This window comes from Elephas maximus, chromosome 4 (genome assembly GCF_024166365.1).
Source record: "Elephas maximus indicus isolate mEleMax1 chromosome 4, mEleMax1 primary haplotype, whole genome shotgun sequence".
In the NCBI taxonomy this organism is placed as follows: Eukaryota; Metazoa; Chordata; class Mammalia; order Proboscidea; family Elephantidae; genus Elephas; species Elephas maximus.
In genome coordinates, this window is record NC_064822.1 from 185,897,960 (window position 1) to 185,925,233 (window position 27,274).

The window sequence follows — 27,274 nt, forward strand, 5'->3', positions numbered from 1 at the left end:
GACTTAAGGTATCAGAAGAGATACAGTCAGTGTTAATGCTGATGTGTCATTCAGGATGAACTTTGGAAACTTAAGTTCTTCACACCTAATGGGATGGGGATTTTCTTGTGTTTTGGAGCAACTAATATGGGCATTAACAACCAGTGAGGCTAACGGAGCTCTGGTGGCACAGCAGTTAAGAGCTACGGCTGCTAACCAAAAACGTTGGCAGTTCGAACCCACCAGCCACTCCTTGGAAACCCTGTGGGGCAGTTCTACTCTGTCCTGTAGCATCGCTATGAGTTGGAATCGACTTGACGGCAACAGTTTTTTTATTTTTTTAAGGCTAATGTCATTAGCCATATAGGAGACCAACAATCAGTCCTGTCATTCACTGGGAGACAGATTGTTAAAGTTTCCATCTCTACCATTTTTTTTTTTATTAAATGGCTAGATTTATAAGGGCCTAACCAAGATCCCCTAGAAAGTGTTAGGTGTCTGGGAAGAGGTCAGTAGTCATCCAAGCACAGACTGGGAAACAAGTCCTTGACCAACACATTCCTTTCTCTCCTTTTCACTCAGGGCCACGCCTCCACTAGAGATTTGGAGAAGGCCATTGTGCGAAGGGGAAAGTTCCTCCTGAGCACTCTGGAGGGATTTCGGAGTGCCTGCAGGTGAGGGGCCCTGTGTGGTCTGAGGCAGTAGCCAGGAGGGTGGGAGTGGAAGGGGACTCAGACCATGGATGAAGTTGTGGGAGCAGCACTTGACTTCTGCTGCTCTGTCTGCATAGTGAGAGGACCTTGGCTAGAAAACCGGAGTGAGACCTGGGGGTGGGGGCGGGGTGGAGGAGGTTTGCAGACAGACAGTAATTAGCAGGTTGAAATTTCTACTAAAGACTCCTTCCTGGTAAAGGCTTTGCTGAGGACCATGGTGGTTCAGTGGTAGAATTCTCACCTCCCATGGGGAGACCCAGGTTCAATTCTGGCCAACGCACCTCAAGCACAGCCAGCACCCATCTGTCAGTGGAAGCCTACACGTTGCTCTTCAATGGAGCTTCCACTCTAAGATGGCCTAGGAAGAAAGGCCTAGAGATCTACTTACAAAAATCAGATAAGGAAAACCCTATGAATCACAATAGTCCAGTCCCATTGTACGGGGGTCATCATGAGTTGGGGGCTGATTTGATGGCAGCTAACAAAGTCCTCACTCTTATGCAATGAGGCTGTGTCTCATTTAGTCCTGAGCCCCTCAGCTAGCATGGTAGGTGTTCATTGAATGCTTATTGAGTTAATTCAATTCAAATTAACAAATGTTTGTTGTATCTGCTGTGAGCAACCTGGTACACGACAGCAGAGGTAGAAAGATCAGTAAGAATGGCTCCTGCCCACAGGGAGCTCACAGTTTCTTTGGGAAGAGGCAGTTTTCTAGAGTCCAGGGAAGACATTCCAGGTAGAGGGAGCAGCATGTGCAAAGGCAGAAATGAAGCGGCAAGCAGCTTGTGTGTTCAGGGAAATATGCGAAGTAGGGCTCAAGACTCAAGTATGATGGTGTGGGCAGGTGTGGGGGGAGGGCCGAGGGTCAGGTCCTCTCCTTGTTGAGGTCCCTGACTTTTCTCCAGGTCTGATGATGAGGATACTTCCCCTGGGCCTTGAGCTACCCGCAGGAGGGTACTTGTATGTTGTGTGAGTGTAGTGGACATACCTGCACATCGATTTCTCAGGTTGGCTGTGGAATTCCAGAGCGAGCCTTTGGCCCAGGAGAATCCGTTCACAGCTCCCGGTGCCGAGAAAGAAGACACCTTGGAGGCCTTCTCAGAATTTCTCCTCAGTGCCTGTGACTCCTTGTGTGTCCCCATGGTGATGGTGAGTTCCCCTGTGCCCTGGACAGTGTGAACCTGGGGAAGAGAAGACTGAGGGCAAGGCAGGCTGAGAGGCGCAGGCCAACGACTGTGCAATTGGACCTTCTAAGAGCTTTCCCTTTAGTTTTTAAAATAAAGTAGTTTTTCATTATACAACTAATAAATGCCTCTCAAGAAAAAGTGGAAAGCAGGAATAATCAAATAATAAATAGGTAATGTTTATGGAGTGATAAGGGCCTCATATTCATTACCTGCTTTAATCCTCCTGATAACCCTGTCAGATTTGTTGTAATTCCCCCAGCTGATAGATGAAGAAAGACCTGGTTGGGAAGAGCTTCGCTTTGAGCTGACTTGGGATAGAGGTGGTAGGAAGAGCAGGGTTCAGAGCCATTGGCTGCCCGGGTGCCCTTGGGCAAGCCCTCTCCTGCTTTAGGGTTGGACATGCCGTGGAAAAAAAAAAAATGCCGTGGAGTCCCTGTTAATTGGGAAGGGTACCTCCTAAACACCCACTGGGAACAGTAGGTGGCAGCAGGGCTCTGGCTCTGGCGGGAGAACGCTGCCTTTCCTTGAAGAAGCCACTGAGCCCGACAGACAGGGTCTGCAGGCAGTTCGGGTGGCGGGGGGAGCCAGGGCTGCAGCCCTGACTCACGGGCACTGTCCTAGCACAACCTGGGTAATGCACGGTGGTTTTCTTCTCTGCTTTGCCTTCCTCCCAGGTTTATAGAGTGTTAGAGCTGGATGGGCTCATAGAATCCTGTTTTCTACTTCTCTCTATTTTACAATTTTTCTTTAAGAAACATGTATTACTTCTATAATTAAACAAACAAAAAAAACCCTGACTTGGTTTTAAAAACCAAAGCAAAGGTATATATAAAGAGAATGTCTCTGAGGCCCTGGCTCTTTACAGATGAGGGAAATGAGACACAGAGAGGAAAAGTGACTGACTGACCCAAGAGCACATAGGCCTTTGTGCAGAGCTTGGATGAGACCCTAATTTTTTCTCCTCTTATTCCAGAGCTCTGACTACTACATCTAGCTACCTCGTGGCCATGTTCAAGGATCACATAAAATAATAAACGTGAGGGCACTTCGTGAGCTATATGCTATTGTTATGATTATAGTGATAAAAACATAAAAAGCATTTTTACGCATCAGGCCTCATTTGTTTCCAGGAAGTAGGTCTTGTTGTTATTACAGTTTTTATACTCGGGGACAGAGGCCCAGACAGGTGAAGCATCTTGCACAGTCTTTAAGTGGCAGACCCAAGCCTTGGATTTAGGTTTGTGACTTCAGATTCCTACCTTTTCTTGTACCCTTCAAATGAAAGGATTTATTCTACTGTTGTTAGATTGGTTGCTAGTTTTTTCTTCTTCAGGGTTTCAGTCCTGGTGGACTGTGCTCTCCCTCCTGTTTCTCTGCAGAGGCACTTGGAGCAGGCCACCCACCCAGCCCTGATGGAAGTTTTCTTCTCGACGCTACACAACCTCTTTGTCATTGTTCCCCACATGAGGGAGAAGTTCTCCAAAAAGCTTGGTAGGGATGGCAGGTGTGGAGGTTGGGTCTGGAGGGAGGCACCTTAGGCAGCTGCCCAGAGTACGCAGAGCATGACCTGTGGGATGGGACGTTTTCTTACTCATTCAGAATCTATGTCCACACTGCCCGGTGTTAAGTGGAAAGAAATATCATGCAGCAATCAAAAGTCGTTAAGTGTATTGAAAGTCCTCTGAGAATGCCCAGGAGGTTCCAGCTCAGAGCCTACAACGAGCCCTTTCTGAATAAAGTGCTTGTTAGATGTTCTGTATATGTTTCTCTTACTTGACTTTACAGCAACTTGTGAGGTTGTTAGTGCTACATCCATTTTACAGATTTCAAAACTGAGTCGTAAAAAACTGAGTGGTAGAGGCAGTTAAATAACTTTTCCAGAGTCGCACTAGTAGGTAGCAGTGAAGCCAAATTTTAATCTAGGGCTGTATGACTCCAAGACCAGTGCTCTTTGATACCCCCAAACATGGGGATCTCTGTAACAAGCCTGCTTTATAGCTCTCTGCTTTCTTCCCACTTCTCCCAAGCTGCCTCATCCTTCATACAACTGACGCTGGAGCTGAAGGCCAGGTTCTGCAGTGGCCTGAGGTATGTATGTATGGTCTCAGGCAAAAATGAATGGCCAGGGGCCAGTGTTCTTCTTGACTGGACAAGTGGAATTTCTGGCTGCTGTATTTACCGTATTTTTATGCAAATGATGCGCACATGTTATACTTTTTTTGGCGAACCAGCCTCCTACCAGGTATTTTCGTAAGCATGCTATGCTAATTTTTTTCAAATGTTGCTATTAAATTAGCATAACGCACTTAAAATACCCCACAAGGAGCTGGGAGGGTGCAGCTGGCAAAAAAAAATAGGATAATACGCACTGCTTTATTTGTGTAAAAACATGGTAGTCACAGGACTATGAGGGGATTGACATAGCAACTGGAGCTATGAGCTGGATGTGCTTCTGTAGGTTGTATTTAATCTGGCTCAGTTAAGTCTCTTATTCCATGTGACACTTGGATGGGCACTCTGTCACATCCAAACTGGGAGGGCTCTTAGGGGCTCATTTGTCTAATCCCTCATTTTACAAGTGGGAAAACTGAGCCCCTCAGATGGAGAAGGGACAAGCCCAAGGCCTTGTGGTTAGCAGATCGGATTTCAATACAGGTCTTTTTGCTCCCACTCAGGTGCTCTTTCCATGTACCAGGCTGTCTTCCGTTTGTCTCCTACTATACCAGCTCCCAAGATGCCGTGTCCTTCACGAGAGGGTTATGTTCTAGTTGCTGCCAGCCCAGCAGTTCCTGAGGAGAAGCTTTCTTGTGCACAGTAGAGAGGTTGCTGCCTCTGTCTCTGTCTTGTTAGGTTTCTGGAGCAGCCTCTGCAATGTCCTGTGTCTGATCTGCCCCCTGCTTCTGCATTTACTTGGCAGAGACCATTTGTTCTCACCCACAGTCCACAGGTGACTACAGAGTGGTGACCAGCTCTCCTCCCCTATCTCTGAACAGAACACCCAGTGTTCAGGAGAGAATACAGGGATCCATCTGGATTGCAGGTTCAAAGTCAAAAGTTTGGATGTTGGTAGTACTCACTGACTACCTGTCTTGGGTTCAGCAACTTCCTGTTTTTCTTGTACTCCCCCCTCCCTTTCTAGACCCAGGAACAGTTTTTTATTTGTCTATCTTGTTATATTAGCAACCCTCCTTGATTTGTTTTTTCAGTGAATTTTTAGTGAGGACCAAGTGCCTAACTTGCAGCTTGGGGCAGCATGTTCCATGTTTACTTTTCACAGCCATCGCAGGACCTCCTCTCTCAGGGCAAAGGAACTGCCTGTGGTGCTCAGAATTCACTGGGCTCTGGCACAGAACAGTGGTGCCCAGGCACATGGCAGGCATAATGCTGTCTGAGCCAAAGTAGAAACGTCTTCTCTCTTCTTCTCTCTTCCTTTTCTCCCTCTCAGTCACTCAGCCCTAAACCAGGTGTGTTCCAGTTTCCTTTACTACATGTGTCTCAACCTCCTCTCTGCTCCAGAGAAGACAAGACCACCTTCCCAAGAAGGTAAGTTTTTGTAGTTCGACCACTCATGAGTTCCATGGTGGTCAGAACCTGCAAGCTTGGCCTTCCAGTGATCTGGGTACCTTATTGACTAGCTGGGTAGTTTGTCAGTATAGTAATGTTACGGATTGAATTGTGTCCCCAAAGATATGTGTTGTAAATTCTAACCTTTATGCTTGTGGTTATAATCCCATTTGGAACTGGGTTGTCTTTGTTATGTTAGTGAGGCAGGATTAGTAAATCAAGCTCTTATTTTTTTTAACTTTATTTATTTTGTGTTGTTGAGAATATACACAGCAAAACATATACCAATTCAATAGTTTTTGTGTGTACAATTTAGTGACATTGATTACATTCTTCGAGTTGTGCAACCATTTTCACCCTCCTTTTTGAGTTGTTCCTCTCCCATTAACATAAACTCCCTGTCTCCTAAGGCTCCTGTCTAATCTTTTGAGTTGCTGTTGTCAATTTGATCCCATATAGATAGTTCTTAAAAGAGCACAGTGCTCAAGGCAGACCTTTTTTACTAGTTAAGTTAAACTATTGTTTGGTTTTAAGAAGACTTCAGGGGATATTTTTGGTTTAAGGTTCAGAGATTATCTCTGGGCAGTAGTTTCAGGGGTTCGTTCAGGAAGTCTGGAGTCCATGAAAATTTTAAATTCGGTTCTGCATTTCCCTTTTTGGTTGGGATTCTTCTATGGAATCTTTGATCAAAATGTTCAGTAGTGGTAGCCAGGCACCATCCAGTTCTGGTCTCGTGGCAAAGGAAGCAGTTGTTCATGGAGGCAATTAGCCACGCATTCCATTTCCTCCTCCTATCCTGCTTCTCCTTCTTCTGATGCTCCAGGTGAGTAGAAACCAACTGTTGTACCTTGGATGGCCGCTTGCAAGCTTTTAAGAGCCCAGGCACTAGGAGGTAGAACAGAAGCACTAAACATGTCATTAGGGCAATTAACTGGGATGTCCCGTAAAACTATGATTCTAGACCTCCAAACCAAGTATCCAAATCCTCTAAGGTGTTTGGTTGTACATAAGCAGCCTCAGCAGCTACTCTTTTTTTTTTTTTTTTTGTCTTTGATATAAGTATATCTGTCACACAACTTTTGCCCAGTTCAACTTTTTATAGGTGTACAACTTATTGACAACAGTTAATATAATCAGCTATGCAACCCTATCCTTAATCTAATGGGAATTTTTTCGTCACCATTAACCCCCCTTTTCCCTTTCTTCTCGCCCTTGGTAACCATTAAGAAACTTATGCCTCTATACTATACATTTGCCTTTTCCTGTCTTTTTATGTAAGTGATGTTATATAATATTTGAGTTAATCCCTCTTGAGATATAAAAGAGATTAGGACAAACAGGCAAGCAGAGATAGGGGAAGAGAGATGCCAAGCCACATGAAGATCACTCAGGAGCAGAAGCTCAGAAGAGACAAGGACCTTTCTCCAGAGCCAACAGAGAAAGAAAGCCTTCCCTTAGAGCTGGCACCCTGAATTCGGACTTCTAGCCTCCTAAACAGTGAGAAAATACATTTCTGTTTGTTAAAGCCACCCACTTGTGGTATTTCTGTTATAGCAGCACTAGATAACTACGAGAAGTAATAAGAGCCTTTTGCTTGGAGCTGCCCAGAGGAATCATGGAATGATGGAGTTATAGGCTAATTCCTAGGGTGGTGAAATAATAGAATCAGAAAATGATGGAATTCAAGGCTCCTGGCATCTTAGAACCTCAGGACTGGGAAGGATCCTAAAGATCATCAAGTCCGATCCCCAGCCCCCCACAATCTCTCAGTGTCATCACCATCATCAGGCCTCCTGCCTTCTGCTTGCTCACCTCCAGAGACCAGTGCTCACTCTCTCTTGAGAAGTCTGTTCCATTTCTTTGTTCATTCAGAAAATAGTTCTTGAGCATCCACTATGTGTCAGAGACTATTCCAGGTGCTGGTGGTGAAGTAGGGACACACGTTGGCAGCCTCATCACAGCAGCCTCTTGTGTTTACCATTTCTGCTCCACTGCAGCTAGTGGCGCCTGTCTTGTCAGAATAAGAGAAGCCCAACACATCTGCCCCATTAGGCCCTAAGACCTTGACACAACTCAGAGCACCAGAAAGAGCAGCAGAACTTACATCCTGACCATTTCTTTGTCTGATACGTCAGGAGCAAAGGACAAGCAGATGTGCGAGGCTCCAGGTTATTAGTGCCAATAGTCACAATGATAATGGTGTAGTTTGGTAGAGAAAGCACTAAACTTGGAATTATGAGACCTCACCTGGCTCTGCTACCACATTTCTATGGGACATTCTCCATCTTCACCCTGTATTTGCCCATGGCCTTGGCCCTGAATCCACTGCCTTGACATAGTGGGACCTTCCAGTGGACCTGCAACTTGGTGCCCTGCTTTCAGTCTCCCATCTTCTAGCCATCTCCACCCACTGCTGTAATAATCTATCTGGAACCCAAGTCTTGAACATCTAAAATCCCCTGGCTGTTAGCTGTGGTTCCCAGCATCAGCCTGTGGAACAGTGTCAGATAGTAATGGAGTTTCCTCTGGTTCATGGTATAATGTGGAAAATAAGGGTGGTATAGTGAATTTTCCATAAAGTTGACTTTATTCAAATTTTATGCTTTTGATATTAACATACCCTTTCTTTTACAAAAGGAGCCCTGTTGGCTCATGGGTTGGAAGACTTAACGTTGTGAAAATGTCACTGCTACCAGAAGCCATCTATAGATATAATGCCATCCCAATCCAAACCCCAACAACATTCTTTAATGAAATGGAAAAACTTATCTTCAAGTTTATATGGAAGGGAGACCCTGAATAGCCAAAGCAATAGTGAAGATGAACGAAGTAGGAGGCCTCACACTTCCTGATCTGAAAACTTACTAGACAGTCATGGTAATCAGTACAGCCTGGTACTGGTTCAATGACAGACACATAGACCAATGGAATAGAATTGAGAACCCAGAAGTAAATCTATGCATCAGTGGCAGCTGATCTTTGACAAAGGGTCAAAGTCCATTCAATGGGGAAGAAATAGTCTCTTTAACAAATGGTACTGGCAACACTGGGTATCCATCTGCAGAAATGAATCAGGATCCATACATCACACCATGCATGATACCTAACTCAAAGTGGTTAAAGGACCTGAATGTTAAAGCTAAAACTATAAGTTCCTAGAAGATAACATACAGTCAAAACTAGGGGACCTAATTTTCAGCATAGTCTATCAAGCAAAACTAAAAATATATGAACAACAGAAGATAAATTAGATAACTGGAATCTCCTAAAAATTAAATACTTATGCTCATCAAAAGACTTTACCAAGAAAGTAAAAAGAGAACCTACAGACTGGGAAAGAATCTTTGGCAACGAAATATCTGATAAGGGTCTAATCTCTAAAATATATAGAAAATTTCAACAACTGAACAAAAACATTAACAATTTAATCAAAAAAATGGGCAAAGGACATGAATAGACATTTCACCAGAGGATATTCAGGCAACCAACAAATACATGAAAAGATGCTTGCGATCATTAGCCGTTGTTGTTAGGTGCCATGGAGCCAGCCATCTAAGATATAACTATTGGTCTCTACTGGTCTGTAATAAAAGAGAATGAAGGAAACCAAAGACTCAAGACACTAGTCCACAGGACTAATAGCCCACATGAACCACAGCCTCATCTAGCCTGAGACCAGAAGAATTAGATACCACTTCCAACCATTTTGACCAGGGACACAAATGGAAAGGGACAGGGAGAAGAATGTAGAACAAAATTCATATTCCTAAAAAAAGCCAGACTTACTGGACCGATAGAGACTAGAGGAACCCCCAAGACTATTGCCCTAAGATACTCTTTGAACTTGGAATTGAAGCTACTCCTGGTGGTTACTTTTCATCCAAATAATAGATTGGCTTATTAAATAAACAATATCACCCATCAATATTATGCTACCTTAAGTAATCAAATATATGAGACCAAACGGTGACCATTATGGGAAAACAAAGATGAGAAGCTAAGGAGGGGCGGGAAAGCTAGATTAATGGAAACAGAGCAAACAGAATGGAAATAATGAGAATGTTGATACATTGTGAAAAATGTAACCAATGTTATGGAACAATTTATATAAAAATTGTTAAATGGGAACCTAATTTGCTATGTAAACTTTCCCCTAAAACACAGTAAAATGTTATTAAAAAAAAAAAGATCTATTGCACAGTGGTTAAAGTGCTTGGCTGCTAAATGAAAGGTCAGCTGTTCAAACCCACCGGTTGCTCCGTGGGAGAAAGATGTGGCAATCTGCGTCCATAAAAATTTACAGCCTTGGAAACCCTATAGGGCAGTTCTACTCTGTCCTGAACGGTCACTATGAGTTGAAATCAACTTGACGGCAGTGGGTTTGGTTTTGGTTTTTCTTTTATGAAACAGAGGTTTCATAGGAAATGTAAGAATCTCTGCCCTTCAGTGTAAGATCCAAATTCTTTCAGCGGCATTCTAGGTCTTTCACATTCTAGCTACAAATTACATCACACAGTTCCTCGACTCCTGACACTCCACATCTCTTCACTGATGGTCCAGTCACACTGAACAACTTGCCTCTGGGCCTCTGAACTCCTTGTCCCATGTCCCTAGGATTCTCTTCCCTCCCTTCTCTGCCTGTTTTTTATTTTTTTATGTTTAACTTATTTTTTTGTACCTTGTCACACTTTACTGTATTTTAGATGAAGGTTTACAGAGCAAATTAGTCTCTCATTAAATGATTAATACATGTTTTGTGACATTGGTTGCCAACCCCATGACATGTCAATACTTCCTCTAGACCTTGGGTTCCCAATTACCAGCTTTCCTGTCCCCTCCTGCCTTCTCTTCCTTGCTCCTGAGCTGGTATGCCCATTTAATCTTGTTTTATTTTATGGGCCTGTCTAATCTTTGGCTGAAGGGTGAACCTCAAGAGTGACCTCAGTACTGAGTTCCAAGGGTATCTGGGGGCCATACTCTCAGGGTTTCTCCAGCCTCTGTCAGACCAGCAAGCCTGATATTTTTTTAGGAGGTAGAATTTCTCTGCTTGCTTTTGGTTCACTTTCTACAGATTCCTCCTCTGTGAAGCTTGCCTACCCCACCCCAGGCAGCATTAGTCATCCCTTCCCCCTTACTTTGAAAGCCATAATCATCACATGCATAGCAAATGTCTGTCTCTTCCCACCAGCTGCCAGCTCCTGGAGGTAGGACCTGGGTCTCACAGCCTGGCCTAGAGCAGCTACTTAGTGAAAGTTTGTCAAATGAATGAAGCTTTTTTGAGGCAATTCCATGTCCTTCCATGTGTTAACTATAGTGTGTCCTGGTAGGCTGAAAGCTGCAAAAGGAAAAGGGCCCAGATTTCCTTCTGTCCTACATGTAGCCTCTCTGCCCTGTGCAGTACTCTGCCTGTAGTAGGTACTCGTGTGCTTATTACCTGCTCTCCAATGTTCTCTTTTTGACTTTCCCTGCTTGTTCCCTCCCCAGAACTCTCTGCAGCATCTGAGCTTCTGCAGCATGGGCTGCCCCAGATAAACAGCAGGGGCCCCGAAAGCCTTGCCTTCCTGTCCGATTGCCAGTATGTGGAGGGACCTGATCGAAAGAGACAGTATTGCATCCTGATTCTCTTCTACCTGGCCTACATCCATGAGGACAGGTCAGTGCTCAGGGCTGGTGCTTGGCGGTGGGTGCTGGGCCTGTGTCTGCAGCCCAGTTCAGTTCAATAAATATTTGCAGAGCCACACTCTTCAAGCCTGGTGCTGGGCGCTGGGTTGTATCCCACAGGGGCTCATATCTTTGAAGGGGAGGTGAGATGGTACGTAGACACAGTGCTGAGAGAGACAGAAGCCCAGAATGCTAGTGAGAGCTCTTTGATATACTTGAGAGTAGTGTTTGCACACATAAAAAAGACTTAAGTGCTTTACCTTGGTTTTGATAGTTACCATACTATTTACGTGTCTGTCAGTTGGTAGTACTGTGGGGGCTTGCATGTTGCTGTGATGCTGGAAGCTATGCCACCAGTATTCAAATTCCAGTAGGGTCACCCATGGAGGACAGGTTTCAGCTGATGTTCTAGACTGACACACTAGGAAAAAGGACCTGGCAGTCTACTTCTGAAAAGAATTACCCAGTGAAAATCTTATGAATAGGAGCAGAACATTGTCTGACATAGTGCCGGAAGATGAGCCCCTCAGGTTGGAAGGCACTTAAAATACAACTGGGGAAGAGCTGCCTCTTCAAAGTAGAGTTGACTTTAATGACCTGGATGAAGTCAAGCTTTCAGGACCTTCATTTGCTGATGTAACATAACACAAAATGAGAAGAAACAGGCAAAGACGTCTCTTAATAATCGGAATGTGGAATGTACAAAGTAAAAATCTAGGAAAATTGGAAATTGTCAAAAATGAAATGGAACACATAAACATCCTAGGTATTAGTGAGCTGAAATGAACTGGTTTTGATCATTCTGAATTGGTAAATCGTATGGTCTACTATGCCAGGAATGACAAATTGAAGAGGAGTGGTATGACATTCATTGTCAAATAGAACATTTCAAGATCTATCCTGAAGTACAACGCTGTGAGAGATAGGATAATATCCCTATACCCATAAGAAGATCAGTTAATATGACTATTATTCAAATTTATGCACCAACCACTAAGGATGAAGATGAAGAAATTGAAGATTTTTACCAAATTCTGCAGTCTGAAATTGATTGAACGTGCAATCAAGATGCATTGATAATTACTGGTAATTGAATGCAGAAGTTGGAAATGAAGAAGGATTGGTTGTTGGAAAATATGGCCTTGGTGATAGAAATGATGCCAGAGATCACAGATAGAATTTTGAAAGACCAATGACTTCTTCATTGCAAATACCTTTTTTAAACAACGTAAACAGTAACTATACACATGGACCCAGACAAATGGAATACAAAGGAATCACATTGACTACATCTGTGGAAAGAGATGATGGAAAAGCTCAATATCATCAGTCTGAACAAGGCCAGGGGCCAGCTGTGGAACAGACCATCAGTTGCTCATATGCAAGTTCAAGCTGAAACTGAAGAAAATTAGAACAAGTCCACGAGAGCCAAAGTACAACCTAGAGTGTATCCAACCTGAATTTAGAGACCATCTCAAGAGTAGATTTGACACGTTGAACACTAATGACCGAAGACTAGACGAGTTGTGGATTGATATCAAGGACATCATACATGAAGAAAGCAAGAGGTCATTAAAAAGACAGGAAAGAAAGAAAAGGCCAGAATGGATGTCAAAAGAGACTCTTGCTACTGAATGTTGATAGTTAAAACGAAATGAAGAAATGATGTAAAAGAGCTGAACAGAAGATTTCAAAGGGAGGCTCGAGAAGACAAAGTAAAGTATCGTAATGACATGTGCAAAGAGTTAGAAAACCAAAACAGAAGAACACTCTTGGCATTTCTCAAACCGAAAGAACTGAAGAAAAAATTCAAGTCTTGAGTTGCGATATTGAGGGATTCTATGAGGAAAATATTAAACGACACAGGAAGCATCAAAAGAAGATGGAAGGAATACACAGAGTCACTGTACCAGAAAGAATTGGTCAATGTTCAACCATTTCAGGAGGTAGCGTATGACCAGGAACTGATGGTACTGAAGGGAGAAGTCCAAGCTGCACTGAAGGCGTTGTCGAAAACAAGGCTTCAGGAATTGATGGAATACCAGTTGAGATGTTTCAACAAATGAATGCAGCACTAGAAGTGCTCACTTGTCTCTGCTAAAAAATCTGGAAGACAGCTACCTGGCTAACAGACTGGAAGACATCCTTATTTATGCCTATTCCCAAGAAAGGTGATCCAACCGAATGTCGAAATTATCAAACAATATTAATATCACATGCAAGTAAAATTTTGCTGAAGATCATTCACAAGCGACTGCAGCAATATATCAACAGGGAACTGCCAGAAATTCAAGCCAGATTCAGAAGAGAATGTGGAACCAGGGGTATCATAGCTGATGTCAGATGGATCCTGCTGAAAGCAGAGAATACCAGAAAGATGTGTACCTGTGTTTTATTGACTATGCAAAGGCATTTGACTGTGTGGATCATAACAAATTATGGATAACATTGCAAAGAATGGGAATTCCAGAACACTTAACTGTGCTCATGAGGAACCTGTACATAGATCAAAAGGTAGTCGTCCAAACAGAACAAGGGGATGCTGATTGGTTTAAAGTCAGGAAAGGTGTGCGTCAGGGTTGTATACCCTCACCATACCTATTCAATCTGTATGCTGAGCAAATAATCCAAGAAGCTGACCTAAATGAAGAACGGGGCATCAGGATTGGAGGAAGACTCACTAATAACCAGAGATATGCGGATGACACAACCTTGCTTGCTGAAAATGAAAAGGACTTGAAGCACTTACTGATGAAGATCAAAGACCACAGCCTTCAGTATGGATTACACCTCAACATAAAGAAAACAAAAATCCTCACAACTGGACCAGTAAGCAACGTCACGATTAAAGGAGAAAAGTTGTGAAGGATTTCATTTTACTTGGGTCCACAATCAACACCCATGGAAGCAGCAGTCAAGAAATCAAACGACGCATTGCATTGGGCAAATCTGCTTCAAAAGGCCTCTTTAAAGTGTTATAAAGCAAAGATGTCACCTTGAACACTAAGGTGCACCTGACCCAAGCCATGGTGTTTTCAGTCACCTCATATGCACAACGTATGCTGGACAGTGAATAAAGAAGACCAAAGAAGAATTGATGCCTTTGAATTGTGGTGTTGGCAAAGAATATTGGACTGCTAAAAGAACGAACAAATCTGTATTGGATTAAGTACAATCAGAACGCTCCTTAGAAGCAAGGGTGGCAAGACTATATCTCACATACTTTGGACATATTTCAGGAGGGACCAGTCCCTGGAGAAGGACATCATGCTTGGTAAGGTAGAGGGTCAGCAAAAAAGAGGAAGACCCTCAAGGAGATGGATTGACACAGTGGCTCAACAATGGGCTGAAGCATAGCAACGATTCTGAGGATGGTGCAGGATCAGGCAGCGTTTTGTTCTGTTGTACATAGAGTCGCTATGAGTCAGAACGGACTTGATGGCACCGAACAACAACATACAATTTATAAGGAGCCCTGGTGGTGAAGTGATTAAGCACTCAACTGCTAATTGAAAGATCGGAAGTTCCAACCTACTAACTGTTCTGTGGGAGAAAGATGTAACAGCCTGCTTCTGTAATGATCGCAGACTTGGAAGCCTGATGGGGCAGTTCTACTCTGTCCTCTAGAGTCACTCTGAGTTGGAATTGACTCAGTGGCAAAAGGTTTTATTTTGTTATAATATATACAGTTTATTAAAATTTTGAAATCAAAGGACTGCTTTTTCTTAAGCTTTTAAGTGACTTACAAATTATAAATTATTCAAGATCTATTCTGAAGTACAACGCTGTCAGTGATAGGATAATATCCATATGCCTACAAGGAAGACCAGTTAATACGACTATTATTCAAATTTACGCACCAACCACTAGGGCCAAAGGTGAAGAAATAGAAGATTTCAATCAGCGGCTGCAGTCTGAAATCGATCAAACATGCAATCAAGATGCATTGATAATTACTGGTGATTGGAATGCGAAAGTTGGAAACTAAGAAGAAGGATCAGTAGTTGGAAAATATGGCCTTGGTGATAGAAACAGTGCCAGAGATCGAATGATAGAATTTTGCAAGACCCACGACTTCTTCATTGCAAATACCTTTTTTCACCAACATGAATGGCGACTATACACATGGACCTCACCAGATGGAACACACAGAAATCAAATTGACTACATCTGTGGAAAGAGGCAAAGGAAAAGCTCAATATCATCAGTCAGAACAAGGCCAGGGGCCGACTGTGGAACAGACCATCAATTGCTCATATGCAAGTTCAAGCTGAAACTGAAGAAAATCAGAGCAAGTCCACGAGACCCAAAATATGACCTTGAGTTATCCCACCTGAATTTAGAGACTATCTGAAGAATAGATTTGACACATTGAACACTAGTGACCGCAGACCAGACGAGTTGTGGAATGACACCAAGGACATCATACACGAAGAACGCAAGAGGTCACTGAAAAGACGGGAAAGAAATAAAAGACCAAGATGGATGTCAGAGGAGACTCTGAAACTTGCTCTTGAGCGTCAAACAGCTAAAGCAAAAGAAAGAATTGATGAAGTAAAAGAACTGAACAGAAGATTTCAAAGGGCCTCTCGAGAAGACAAAATAAAGTATTATAATGACATGTGCAAAGAGCTGGAGATGGAAAACCAAAAGGGAAGAATACGCTCGGCATTTCTCAAGCTGAAAGTACTGAAGAAAAAATTCAAGCCTCGAGTTGCAGTAGTGAAGGATTCCATGGGGAAAATATTAAATGACGCAGGAAGCATCAAAAGAAGATGGAAGGAATACATAGAGTCATTATACCAAAAAGAATTAGTCAATATTCAGCCAGTTCAAGAGGTGGCATATGATCAGAAACTGATGGTATTGAAGAAGTCCAAGCTGCTCTGAAGGCATTGACGAAAAACAAGGCTCCAGGAACTGATGGAATATCAATTGAGATGTTTCAACAAACAGATGCAGCGCTGGAGGTGCCCACTCATCTATGCCAAGAAATATGGAAGACAGTTTCCCGGCCAACTGATTGGAAAAGACCCATATTTATGCCTATTCCCAAGAAAGGCGATCCAACCAAATGTGGAAATAATAGAACAATATCATTAACATCACACACAAGCAAAATTTTGCTGAAGATCACTCAAAAACGGCTGCAGCAGTTTATCGACAGGGAACTGCCAAAAATTCAGGCTGGTTTCAGAAAAGGATGTGGAACCAGGGATATCATTGCTGATGGCAGATGGATCCTGGCTGAAAGCAGAGAATACCAGAAGGATGTTTACTTGTGTTGTATGGACTATGCAAAGGCATTCGACTGTGTGGATTGTAACAAAGTATGGATAACATTGCGAAGAATGGGAATTCCAGAACACTTAATTGTGCTCGTGAGGAACCTGTACATAGATCAAGAGGCAGTTGTTCGGACCAAACAAGGGGATACTGATTGGTTTAAAGTCAGGAAAGGTGTGCGTCAGGGTTGTATTCTTTCACCATACCTATCCAACCTGTATGCTGAGCAAATAATCTGAGAAGCTGGACTATATGAAGAAGAATGGGGCATCAGGATTGGAGGAGGATTATGCAGATGGTACAATCTTGCTTGCTGAAAGTGAAGAGGACTTGAAGCACTTACTAATGAAGATCAAAGACCACAGCCTTCAGTATGGATTACACCTCAACATAAAGACAAGAAAAATCCTCACAACTGGATCAATGAGCAACATCATGATAAACGGAGAAAAGATTGAAGTTGTCAAGGATTTCATTTTACTTGGATCCACAATCAACAGCCATGGAAGCAGCAGTCAAGAAATCAAAAGACGCATTGCATTGGGTAAATCTGCTGCAAAGGACCTCTTCAAAGTGTTGAAGAGTAAAGATGTCACCCTGAAGACTAAGGTGCGCCTGACCCAAGACACGGTATTTTCAATCACATCATATGCATTTGAAAGCTGGACAATGAATAAGAAAGACCGAAGAAGCATTGATGCCTTTGAATTGTGGTGTTGGCAAAGAATATTAAATATACCATGAACTGCCAAAAGAATGAACAAATCTGTCTTGGAAGAAGTGCGGCCAGAATGATCCTTAGAGGCAAGGATGACGAGACTGTGTCTTACATACTTTGGACATGTTGTCAGGAGGGATGAGCCCCTGGAGAAGTACATCATGCTTGGCAGAGTACAAGGTTAGTGGAAAATAGGAAGACCCTCAGCAAGGTCGATTGACACAGTGGCTGCAACAATAAGCTCAAGCATAACAATTGTAAGGATGGCGCAGGACCAGGCAGTGTTTCGTTCTGTTATGCATAGGGTCGCTATGAGTCGGAACTGACTTGATGGCACCTTAGCAACAACAACAAGATACCTTTAGTACTTGATCCCATTTTTAAACTTACTTGATTAAATATTTTCAAAATTTTTAATTGCATTTATAAATTCAGTATATTCAATTTCGCTTTTAAGAACTTAACTAGTTGACATACCTTCTCTAGTACTTAAGTAAATTTCAAGATCTAAAAATATATATGGGTAATTACTAGGCTAGGTGAGTTACTGAAGATGTCTATTTGGCAGTTGGCTCTGGAGCTCAGAAGCAAGATTTGAGATGAAGGTAGAGAAATTTGAGATGAAGGCAGAGATCTGAGCATCTTCAAGCTGTACTCTAAAAGCTGAGGAAAGGGGTGGGTCAAAGAGAGAATCCTGGGGAAGACCATCCCTTAACCCTGTGTTGAGGTGGAAGATACTCAGAAGAACCTGGAAAGTAGCAGTTGGAAAGGTAGAGATGAACCAGGTGGGGTGCAGTGTGTAGTGGATTAATTACTTTTGTGTGTGGCATTTATAGCCATGGTCTTATGATTCCTACCCAGGTGATTGTGTGCTAGGGTAATTTTGGCCTACCATGGGGATTGGTCAGTTTTGCCTTAAAAGAGAGCCAATTCCAGAGAAAAGAGGAGAGACCACCACCACCAAAGAAGGAGATACCCACAGCAGAAACCAGCAATAGAGACCAGCAGGAGGCAGCGAGTGAGCTTCCCAGCCCACAGAGAGAGAAAGCTGAGTGCCTTTCAGCAGAGACTGAGGGCCAGAGAGAAGTCTACGCCTGACCCACAAGTTTGGGACTTGCCAGCCAGCAAAACCTTATGAGCCATTTCCTTTATATGGTCCTTGAGTTTTGTGAGATGTTGCAAGAAATTAGGAAACCCAAACACAGGAGGGAGAGTACTGAGGCAAGAGGGAGTAGTAGATGGTAGAGATGATGGAGTGGTACAGCAGCTTGGAAAAGTTAGATATTTGGGACATTTTTAATCTCTGCATCACGGGAGCCAGCTTTGTGCTGATCTTTATAAACGAAATTACTCATTTAAGTGTCAAAAGGCAAGGGATTGACGTTGCAGAGAAGATGGAGGGGCTGCCATTTTTAGAGTTGAGGCAGTAGGCTCAATATTGGTCCACCAAACTAAGTGGAATTGCTGGGTCACACGGTAACTCTATTTTTAAACTTTTGAGGAACTACCAGCCTGTTTTCCACAGTGGCTACACCGTTTTGTATTCCCACCAACAATGCTTGAGGGTTCCGCTTTCTCCACATCTTTACCAACATTTCTTATTTATCTATTTTTTCTTTTTTTAATTGCGGTGAAATTCACATACGTAAAATTGTTGTTGTTCTTAGGTGCCATCTAAGTCAGTTCTGACTCATATCAACCCTATGTACAACAGAACGAAACACTTCCCAGTCCTGTACCATCCTTGCAAGCATTGCTATGTTTGTGTCCATTGTTGCACTCACTGTGTCAGTCCATCTTGTTGAGGTCTTCCTCTTTATTGCTGACCCTCTACCCTACCAAACATGATGTCCTTCTCCAGGGACTGGTCTCTCCTTATAACATGTCCAAAGTACGTGAGACCAAGTCTCACCACCCTTGCTTCTAAGGAGCATACTGGCTGTACTTCTTCTAAGACAGATTTGTTCATTCTTCTGGCACTCCACAGTATATTCAATATTCTTTGCCAAAACCACAGTTCAAAGGCATCAATTTTTCTTTGGTCTTCCTTGTTCATTATCTAGCTTTTGCATGCGTATGAGGCAACTGAAAATACCATGGCTTTGGTCAGGTGCACCTTAGCCCTCAAGGTGACATCTTTGCTTTTTAACACCTTAAAGAGGTCTTTTGCAGCTGATTTGCCCAATGCAATGCGTTGTTTGATTTTTCTTTTTTTACAGTAAGTGTACAATTATTATGCATTTTAATTTCTTGTTAACAATAGCGACTAGGTATCTAACAGGCAGTTGGCAGTGTGAGAACTGAAAGGCCCCTTCTGGGTCAAGTGCAGTGTGTATTATTATTATATATATGTATATGTATTTTTTTTATTGTGCTTTAAGTGAAAGTTTATAATTCAATTTCTCGTGCAAAAACTTATATACACATTGTTATGTGACTTTACTTGCTCTCCCTACAATGTGACAGCACACTCCTTTTCTCCACCCTGTATTTCCCATGTCCATTCAACAAGCTCCTGTCCCCCTCTGCCTTCTCATCTCACCTCCAGACAGGAGCTGCCCACATAGTCTCATGTGTCTGCTTGAGCTAAGAAGCACACTCCTCACCAGTATCATTTCATGTCTTATGGTCCAGTCTAATCTTTGTCTGAAGAGTTGGCTTCAAGAATGGTTTTAGTTTTGGGCTAACAGAGAGTCTGGGGGGCTGTGACCTCTCGGGTCCCTCCAGTCTCAGTCAGACCATTAAGTCTGGTCTTTTTGCTAGAATTTGAGGTCTGCATTCCACTTTTTTCCTGCTCCATCAGGGATTCTCTGTTTTGTTCCCTGTCAGGGGAGTCATTGGTGATAGCTGGGCAGTTGTTTGATTTCTTGACTGCTGCTTCTGTGGGTATTGATTGTGGATCCAAGTAAAATGAAATCCTTGACACCTTGAAATGTTTTTCAAATCCTTGACAACTTCTGTAGAGAGACTGGAACACTTATACACTGCTGGTGGGAATGTAAAATGATACAACCACTTTGGAAAATGATTTGGTACTTCCTTAAAAAGCTAGAAATAGAACTACCATATGGTCCAGCAATCCCACTCCTTGGAATATATCCTAGACAAATAAGAGACTTTACACGAACAGATATATGCACACCCATGTTCACTGCAGCACTGTTTACAATAGCAAAAAGATGGAGGCAACCAAGGTGCCTATCAACGAATGAATGGATAAATAAATTATGGTATATTCACACAGTGGAATACTACACATCAATAAAGAACAATGATGAATCTGTGAAACATTTCATACATGGAAGTCTCTGGAAGAAATTATGCTGAGTGAAATTAGTCAGTTGCGAAAGGACAAATATTGTATGAGACCACTATTACAAGAACTCAAGAAATAATTTAAGCACAGAAGAAAATATTCTTTGCTGGTTACGAGAGTGGAGAGGGAGGAAGGGAGAGGGGTATTCACTAATTAGATAGTAGACAAGAACTATTTTAGGTGAAGGGAAAGACAACACACAGTACAGGAGAGGTCAGCACAATTGGACTAAACCAAAAGCAAAGAAGTTTCTGGACTAAACTGAATGCTTTGAAGGCCAGTGTAGCAGGGGCAGGGGTTTGGAGACCATGGTTTCAGGGGACATCTAAGTCAATTGGCATAATAATATCTATTAAGAAAACATCCTGCAACCCATTTTGGAGAGTGGTGTCTAGCAAGCAGCCATCTAAGGTGCGTCAATTGGTCTCAACCCACCTGGAGCAAAGGAGAATGAAGAGCACTAAAGACACAAGGAAAATATGAGCCCGAGAGACAGAAAGAGGCACATAAATCAGAGATTACATCAACCTGAGACCAGAAGAACTAGATGGTGCCTGGCTACAACCAATGACTGCCCTGACAGGGAACGTAACAGAGAACCCCTGAGAGAGCAGGAGAGCAGTGGAATGCTGACCTTAAAAAGACCAGACCTTCTGTTATCCCAAGACAGGCACCATTCCCAAAGCCAACTCTTCAGACAGGAATTGGACTGATACTGGTGAGGAGTGAGCTTGGATCAAGTAGACATATGAGACTGTGTGGGCAGCTCTTGCCTGGAGGCAAGATGAGAAGGAGGAGGGGGACAAAAGCTGACTGAATGGACACGGAAATACAGGGTGGAGAGAAGGAGTGTGCTGTCTCATTAGGGGGAGATCAACTAGGAGCACATACCAAAAAAACCAAACCCACTGCCATTGAGTCGATTCCGACTCTTAGCGACCCTGTAGGAAAGAGTAGACCTGCCCCATAGAGTTTCCAAGGAGCGCCTGGTGGATTTGAACTGATGACCTTTTTGGTCAGCAACCATAGCAGTTAACCACTACAACACCAGGGTTTCCAAGGAGTGTATAGCAAGGTGTATATAAATTTCCATGTGAGAGACTTACTTGATTTGTAAACTTCCATTTAAAGCACAATAAAAAATTTAAAAAAAAAAAAACCTTGATAACTATCTTCTACATTTATCGTGATGTTGCTTACTGGTCCATTTGTGAGGATTTTTGTTTTCTTTATGTTGATCCATACTGAATGCTGTAGTCTTTGATCTTCATTAGTAAGTGCTTCAAGTCCTCTTCACTTTCAGCAAGCAAGGTTGTGTCATCTGCATATCACAGGTTGTTAATGACTCTTCTCCAATCCGAATGACCCATTCTTCGTCATATAGTTCAGCTTTTCAGATTATTTGCTCAGCATACAAATTGAATAAGTATAGTGAAAGGATACAACCCTGGCGCACACCTCTCCTGATTTTGCACCATGCGGTATTCCCTTGTTCTGTTCGAATGACTGCTCTTGGTCTGTGTACAGGTTCCTCAGGAGCACATGAAGTGTTCTGGATTTCCCATTCTTTGCAATGTTATCCATAATTTGTTATGCTGCACAGAGTCAAATGCCTTTGCATAGTCAGTAAAAGACACATAAACATCTTTTTGGTATTCTCTGCTTTCAGCCAAGATCCATCTGACATCAACAATGATATCCCTCACTACAGATCCTTAAAATAAATAAATAAACAAACCATCTTAAAATGAGCAATTTAGTGGCATATAATACATTCGTATTGTTGTGTAACCACCACCTCTGTCTAGTTCCAAAACATTTTAATCACCCCAAAAAGAAACCCTGTACCCATTAAGCAGTTATTCCCCATACTCCTCTGGCCCCTCACCATTTCCCCACCCCCGCCCCCCGGGGTAACCACCCATACTGTCTCTGTGGATTTACCTATTCTGAATATTTCATATCAGTGGAATCATACAGTATTTGTCCTTCTGTTTTCGAGGCCATCCACGTTTTAGCACGTGTCAGCACTTTCTTCCAAAGAACAATTTGTTTACCCATTCCTCTATTGATGGATATTTGTGTTGTTTCTACTTTTGGCTATTGTGAGTAGCACTGCTATGACTACACATGTACCTGTATCTGTTTGAGTACCTGTTTTCAACTCTTTGGAGTATATACCCATGCATAAAATTGCAGGATCATATGTTGTCATGGATTGAATTGTGTACCCCAAAAATATGTGTGTCAATTTGGTTAGGCCACGATTCCCAGTATTGTGTTATCATCCACCATTTTGTCATCTGATGTGATTTTCCTATGTGTTGTAAATCATATTTCTATGATGTTGATGAGATGGGATTAGCAGCAGTTATATGTTAATGAGGCAGGACTCAATCTATAAGATTGGATTGTGTTTTGAGCCAATCTCTTTTGAGATATAAAAGAGAGAAATGAGCAGAGAGACATGGGGACCTCACGCCACCAAGAAAGCAGCGCCAGGAGCAGAGCGGGTCCATTGGACCAGTTCTCTGTGCCTGAAAAGTTTCTAGACTAGGGGAAGATTGATGACAAGGACCTTCCTGCAGAGCCAACAGAGAGAGAAGGCCTTCATCTGGAGCAGGTACCCTGAGTTCAGACTTCTAGCCTCCTAGACTGTGAAAGAATAAATTTCTCTTTGTTAAAGCCGTGCTCTTTTGGTATTTCTGTTATAGCAGCACTAGGTAACTAGACATTCTCATTAGCAATGTGCAAGGGTTCCAGTTTCTCCATATCGTCACCAACGCATGTCTTTTTGATTGTAGCAGTCTTAGTGGGTGTGAAGTGGTATCTCATTGTGGTTTTGATTTGCATCTCCCTAAGATTCGTGGAACGTTGGTAGCACAGTGGAAACCCTGGTGGTGTAGTGGTTACAAGCTATGGCTGCTGATCAAAAGTCTGCAGTTCAAATCCACCAGATGCTTCTTGGAATCTCTATGGGGCAGTTCTACTCTGTTCTATAGGCTCACTATGAGTTGGAATCAACTTGATGGCAATGGGTTTGGTTTGGCTTATTTTGGTGGCACAGTGGTTAAGCGTTTGGCAGTTAACCAAAAGGTCAGCAGTTCAAATCTACCAGCCGCTCCTTAAAAACCCTATGGGGCAGTTCTACTGTGTCCTGTAGGGTCACTATGAGTCGGAATCGACTCGATGGCAACAGGTAAAGATTAATGAAGAAGCCCTGGTGGAGCTATGGTTAAGGGCTGGGATGCTAACTGAAAGGTTGGTGATTTGAACCCACCAGCTGCTCTGTGGGAGAAAAGGCCTGGCAATCTGGTCCCATACAGATTTCAGCCTAGGAACCCGTATGAGGCAGCTCTACTCTGCCCTGTAGGGTTGCTATGACTCAGAATCTACTCGATGGCACGCAGCAACAACGATAAATGGAAAATCTTATCATGTACTTACTGTCCATTTTTATATTTTCTTTGGAGAAATGTCTCTTCAGATCATTGCCATTTTTAAATCGAGTCACTTTTTGTTGTCAGATTTTAAGATTTCTATCTATATTCTGGATACTAGACCTTTATTAGGTATATGATTTGAAAACATCCTCTCCCATTCTGTAAGCTTTTTGTTTTCTTGATGGGTAGGTATCCTTTTAAGCACAGCAGTTTATGAATTTTGAGAAGTCCAGTTTATCTTTTCTTTTGTTGTTTGTGCTTTGGTGTTGGATCTAGAAAACCGTTTCCTAACCCAACTTTATGAGGATTTACTCCTATATTTTTTTCTACAGTTCTTTTCTATTACAGTTTTAACTCTTTCATTTAGGTTTATGATCCACTTTTAATTAATTTTTGTGTATGGTGTGAGGTAGGGGGTCAAGCTTTATTCTTTTGCATATGAATATTCAGTTGTCCAGCTACTATTTGTTTAAAAGATTAATTTTCACGCATATAATTATCTTGGCACACTTGTCAAAAATCACTTTACCGGTGTGATTTTAAAAAGTTTTTTCTTAAAATCATGCTTATTGTAAAAATTTAAGTAAAATGCTTGGGTATAAAGTTAAAGTAACGATACCACTGCATATATCTGCCAGAGTTAACTGTTGTTAGGTATCCTGTGTAAACTTGTCTTTGCATATATAAGCATATGTGTGCTTTTATAAAAAGATTTACACAGTAGGATATTATATAAGGTATTCAACTTTTCTTTTTAACTTAACAATATATCCTGAAAACTTTCCATGCTAGTACACGTATTAATAAACCTATCTTATTCTTTTGTTAACTTCATAACAGTCTACACTATGGCTATTATCCACTTTATTTTATTTTTAATAAAGTTTTTTTTTTGGGGGGCTGATTTTAGATTTATAGAAAAGTTGCAGAGGTAATACAGGGCGTTCCCATATACCCCTCACCTATTTTCCTCTAAATGTTAACATAACCAAGATACATTTCTCAAAACTAAGTGTCGACACAGCGTCCACAATCGCCAGCAAAAGACGGTACACACAGTCTGTCAGTGCGTGGGAAACACTTTACTCACATAAAGACAAGACACAGCAAGATCAGCTTCACTGGTGGGTGCCAGTCTCCGTGGCCACTGGCTCATCCTGTATGTGGCTGATGCAGGCCAGATGTTCTATGGTGTTCACCCCTCTTGTGCTGCAGTACTAGAGACTTCCCCACCGGGAACAGATACAGAAGTGAGGTTGGCCAGGTGCCATATGGTGCCTAAGCAGGTATAAGAGACAGAGAAAGTTACTTGTGTCCAGAACAGGAGTAAGGCTTCTCTGATAAAGAGAAGGAACTATGAGAGAGACCAAAAAAAAGAAAAGAAACCCACCGCCGTCGAGTCGATTCCCAATGCCCAGCCTCCTTATCAGAGAATGTTCTAGGCCCAAGGACTTTACTTAGGTAGCCTGGATGGGAGGCATAGAAGCAAATCATTCCCCCAACGCCAGGAAACCAACATTGGTACATTTAACTAAACTCTATTCAGGTTTCATCTATTTTTGCTCTACTGTCTTTTTTCTGTTCTCAGACAAAATCCAGGATGCCACATTGCATTTAGTATTATCCATTTTTAAATGTTTACTTTTTTAGGTACTTGATCTGTTAAGTAAGACATGCCCATGGTACAAAATTTAAAAGGTATATAAGGGTATATAATGGAAAGTCAGCCTCCTTCTCACCACCACTTCCCTTACATGTACAAGTATTGATGCCCCCTCACATAGAAAGTAGCCCATTGAGCACAGCAATGCTTATAGATAAGAGATGCAAGGAGAGATGGGTGGACTGGTCTCCTGAACCCCCTTAACGGTCCTAATGTGGCAGGCAGAGGCCTCACTTCCCAATGCAAATGAAGAGCCTCTGGCCCCTGACAGCCTTCCACAAAGCTTAGAACTATGTGATGCATGTGTGAGACAAGGCTTTGCAAGTAATAGCACGTTATTTGTGCAGGGTGTCATTAGGTCGTGGACATGCTGGGACAGAGGGACGATGATGCTGTGGGAGGATACAGCAAGGCAAGACACAAGAGCTAACTGGCCTGGCATCTCTGCCATTCTCACTCAGGCTCTCCTTGGTTGACAGGTTTGTCTTGGAGGCAGAGTTATTTGTGGCCGTGCAAAGCTTCCTTCTGTCTCTGCGGGACCAGGGTGAGTCCCCCCCACCAGTGGTCTTCAGAGCCTCCATCTATCTGCTTGCAGTCTGCCAGGACAAAGATGATACTGTAGATAAGGTATGGAACAAACGCCCAGGGTCCCCTCCTCCTGTACATCTTTATGTTAATGTGCCTAGGAGACCATGGTGATACATGTGTAGAGAAGGAGGTGGCATTGGAGAGGAAGAGAGCGGGCAGAGTGAGAGGGGAGGGTGCTGACACATACAGAGCCTCTGTCCAAAAACCAAAAAATAAATAAATAAATAAACCCATTGCTATCAAGCCAATTCCAAATCAAAGTGACCCTATAGGACAGAGTATATCTGCCCCATAGGGTTTCCAAGGCTGTCAGTTTTACAGAAACAGACTGTCACATCTTTCTTCCATGGAGCAGCTTGGTGGCTCCAGACCGCTAACCTTTTGGTTAGCAGCCAAGTGCTTATCCACTGTGCCACCAGGGCTCCTTCAGAGCCTATGTAACTTAGCTAATTCTCCTAACAGCTCTGGGAGGCAGAGAGTCTTGTTTCCATAGATGAGAAATTCAAGGCTCAGGTTAAAATAAGTGTCTCTAGATCACACAGTCGGTTGATAGGGGAGCTAGGACTCCAACTCAGACTTGACCAACTCCTGAGGCTGTTTGCTTGTTACCACTGGTGCGTGCAGGAGAGAGGTGCGGGGGTATTGTTTGTCCTCTGGTAATAGTTTATCAAACAAGGTGGGTCGCTGGGCCCAGTTCATTGTTAATCAGGCTGATCCTGGGTCCTTGATGGTGGATGGGTTGTGCAAGTTTTCTCTTTCCAGCTCCTTATAACTCCAGGTGATCAAGGACCATATCTAATTTATCACTGAATCTCACACCTCTTTCATAGAAGAATCTGCTTGCTCCTTTGCTGCTGATCCTTCAGCCTCAACCTAAGGATACTTTTCCTTCACTGACTATTAATTATGTCCCCTATTTTTTTTTTTTTTATGGTGCTTTAAGTGAAAGCTTACAGTTCAAGTCAGTTTCTCATACAAAAGTTTATACATACATTGTTATGTGACCCTAGTTGTTCTCCCTGTAATGTGACAGCACACTCTACTTTTCTACCCCGGATTTCCCGTGTCCATTCAACCAGCTCCTGTTCCTCTCTGCCCTTTCATCTCACCTCTGGACAGGAGCTGCCCATTTAGTCTCATGTATCTACTTGAGCTA

General features: G+C 42.6%; 1 protein-coding gene across 1 annotated transcript in view; it reads left to right on the top strand.

Moving 5' to 3' along the window:
* MEI1 (meiotic double-stranded break formation protein 1) overlaps positions 1–27,274 on the top strand; it is a 124,230-nt gene that overhangs the window by 56,097 nt on the left and 40,859 nt on the right. Inside the window, exons 13-19 of the mRNA XM_049884513.1 lie at positions 562–653; positions 1,700–1,841; positions 3,259–3,370; positions 3,907–3,967; positions 5,325–5,422; positions 10,928–11,096; positions 26,010–26,157. Coding sequence (XP_049740470.1) covers positions 562–653; positions 1,700–1,841; positions 3,259–3,370; positions 3,907–3,967; positions 5,325–5,422; positions 10,928–11,096; positions 26,010–26,157 — 822 coding nt within the window. The remainder of the gene's footprint in view (positions 1–561; positions 654–1,699; positions 1,842–3,258; positions 3,371–3,906; positions 3,968–5,324; positions 5,423–10,927; positions 11,097–26,009; positions 26,158–27,274) is intronic.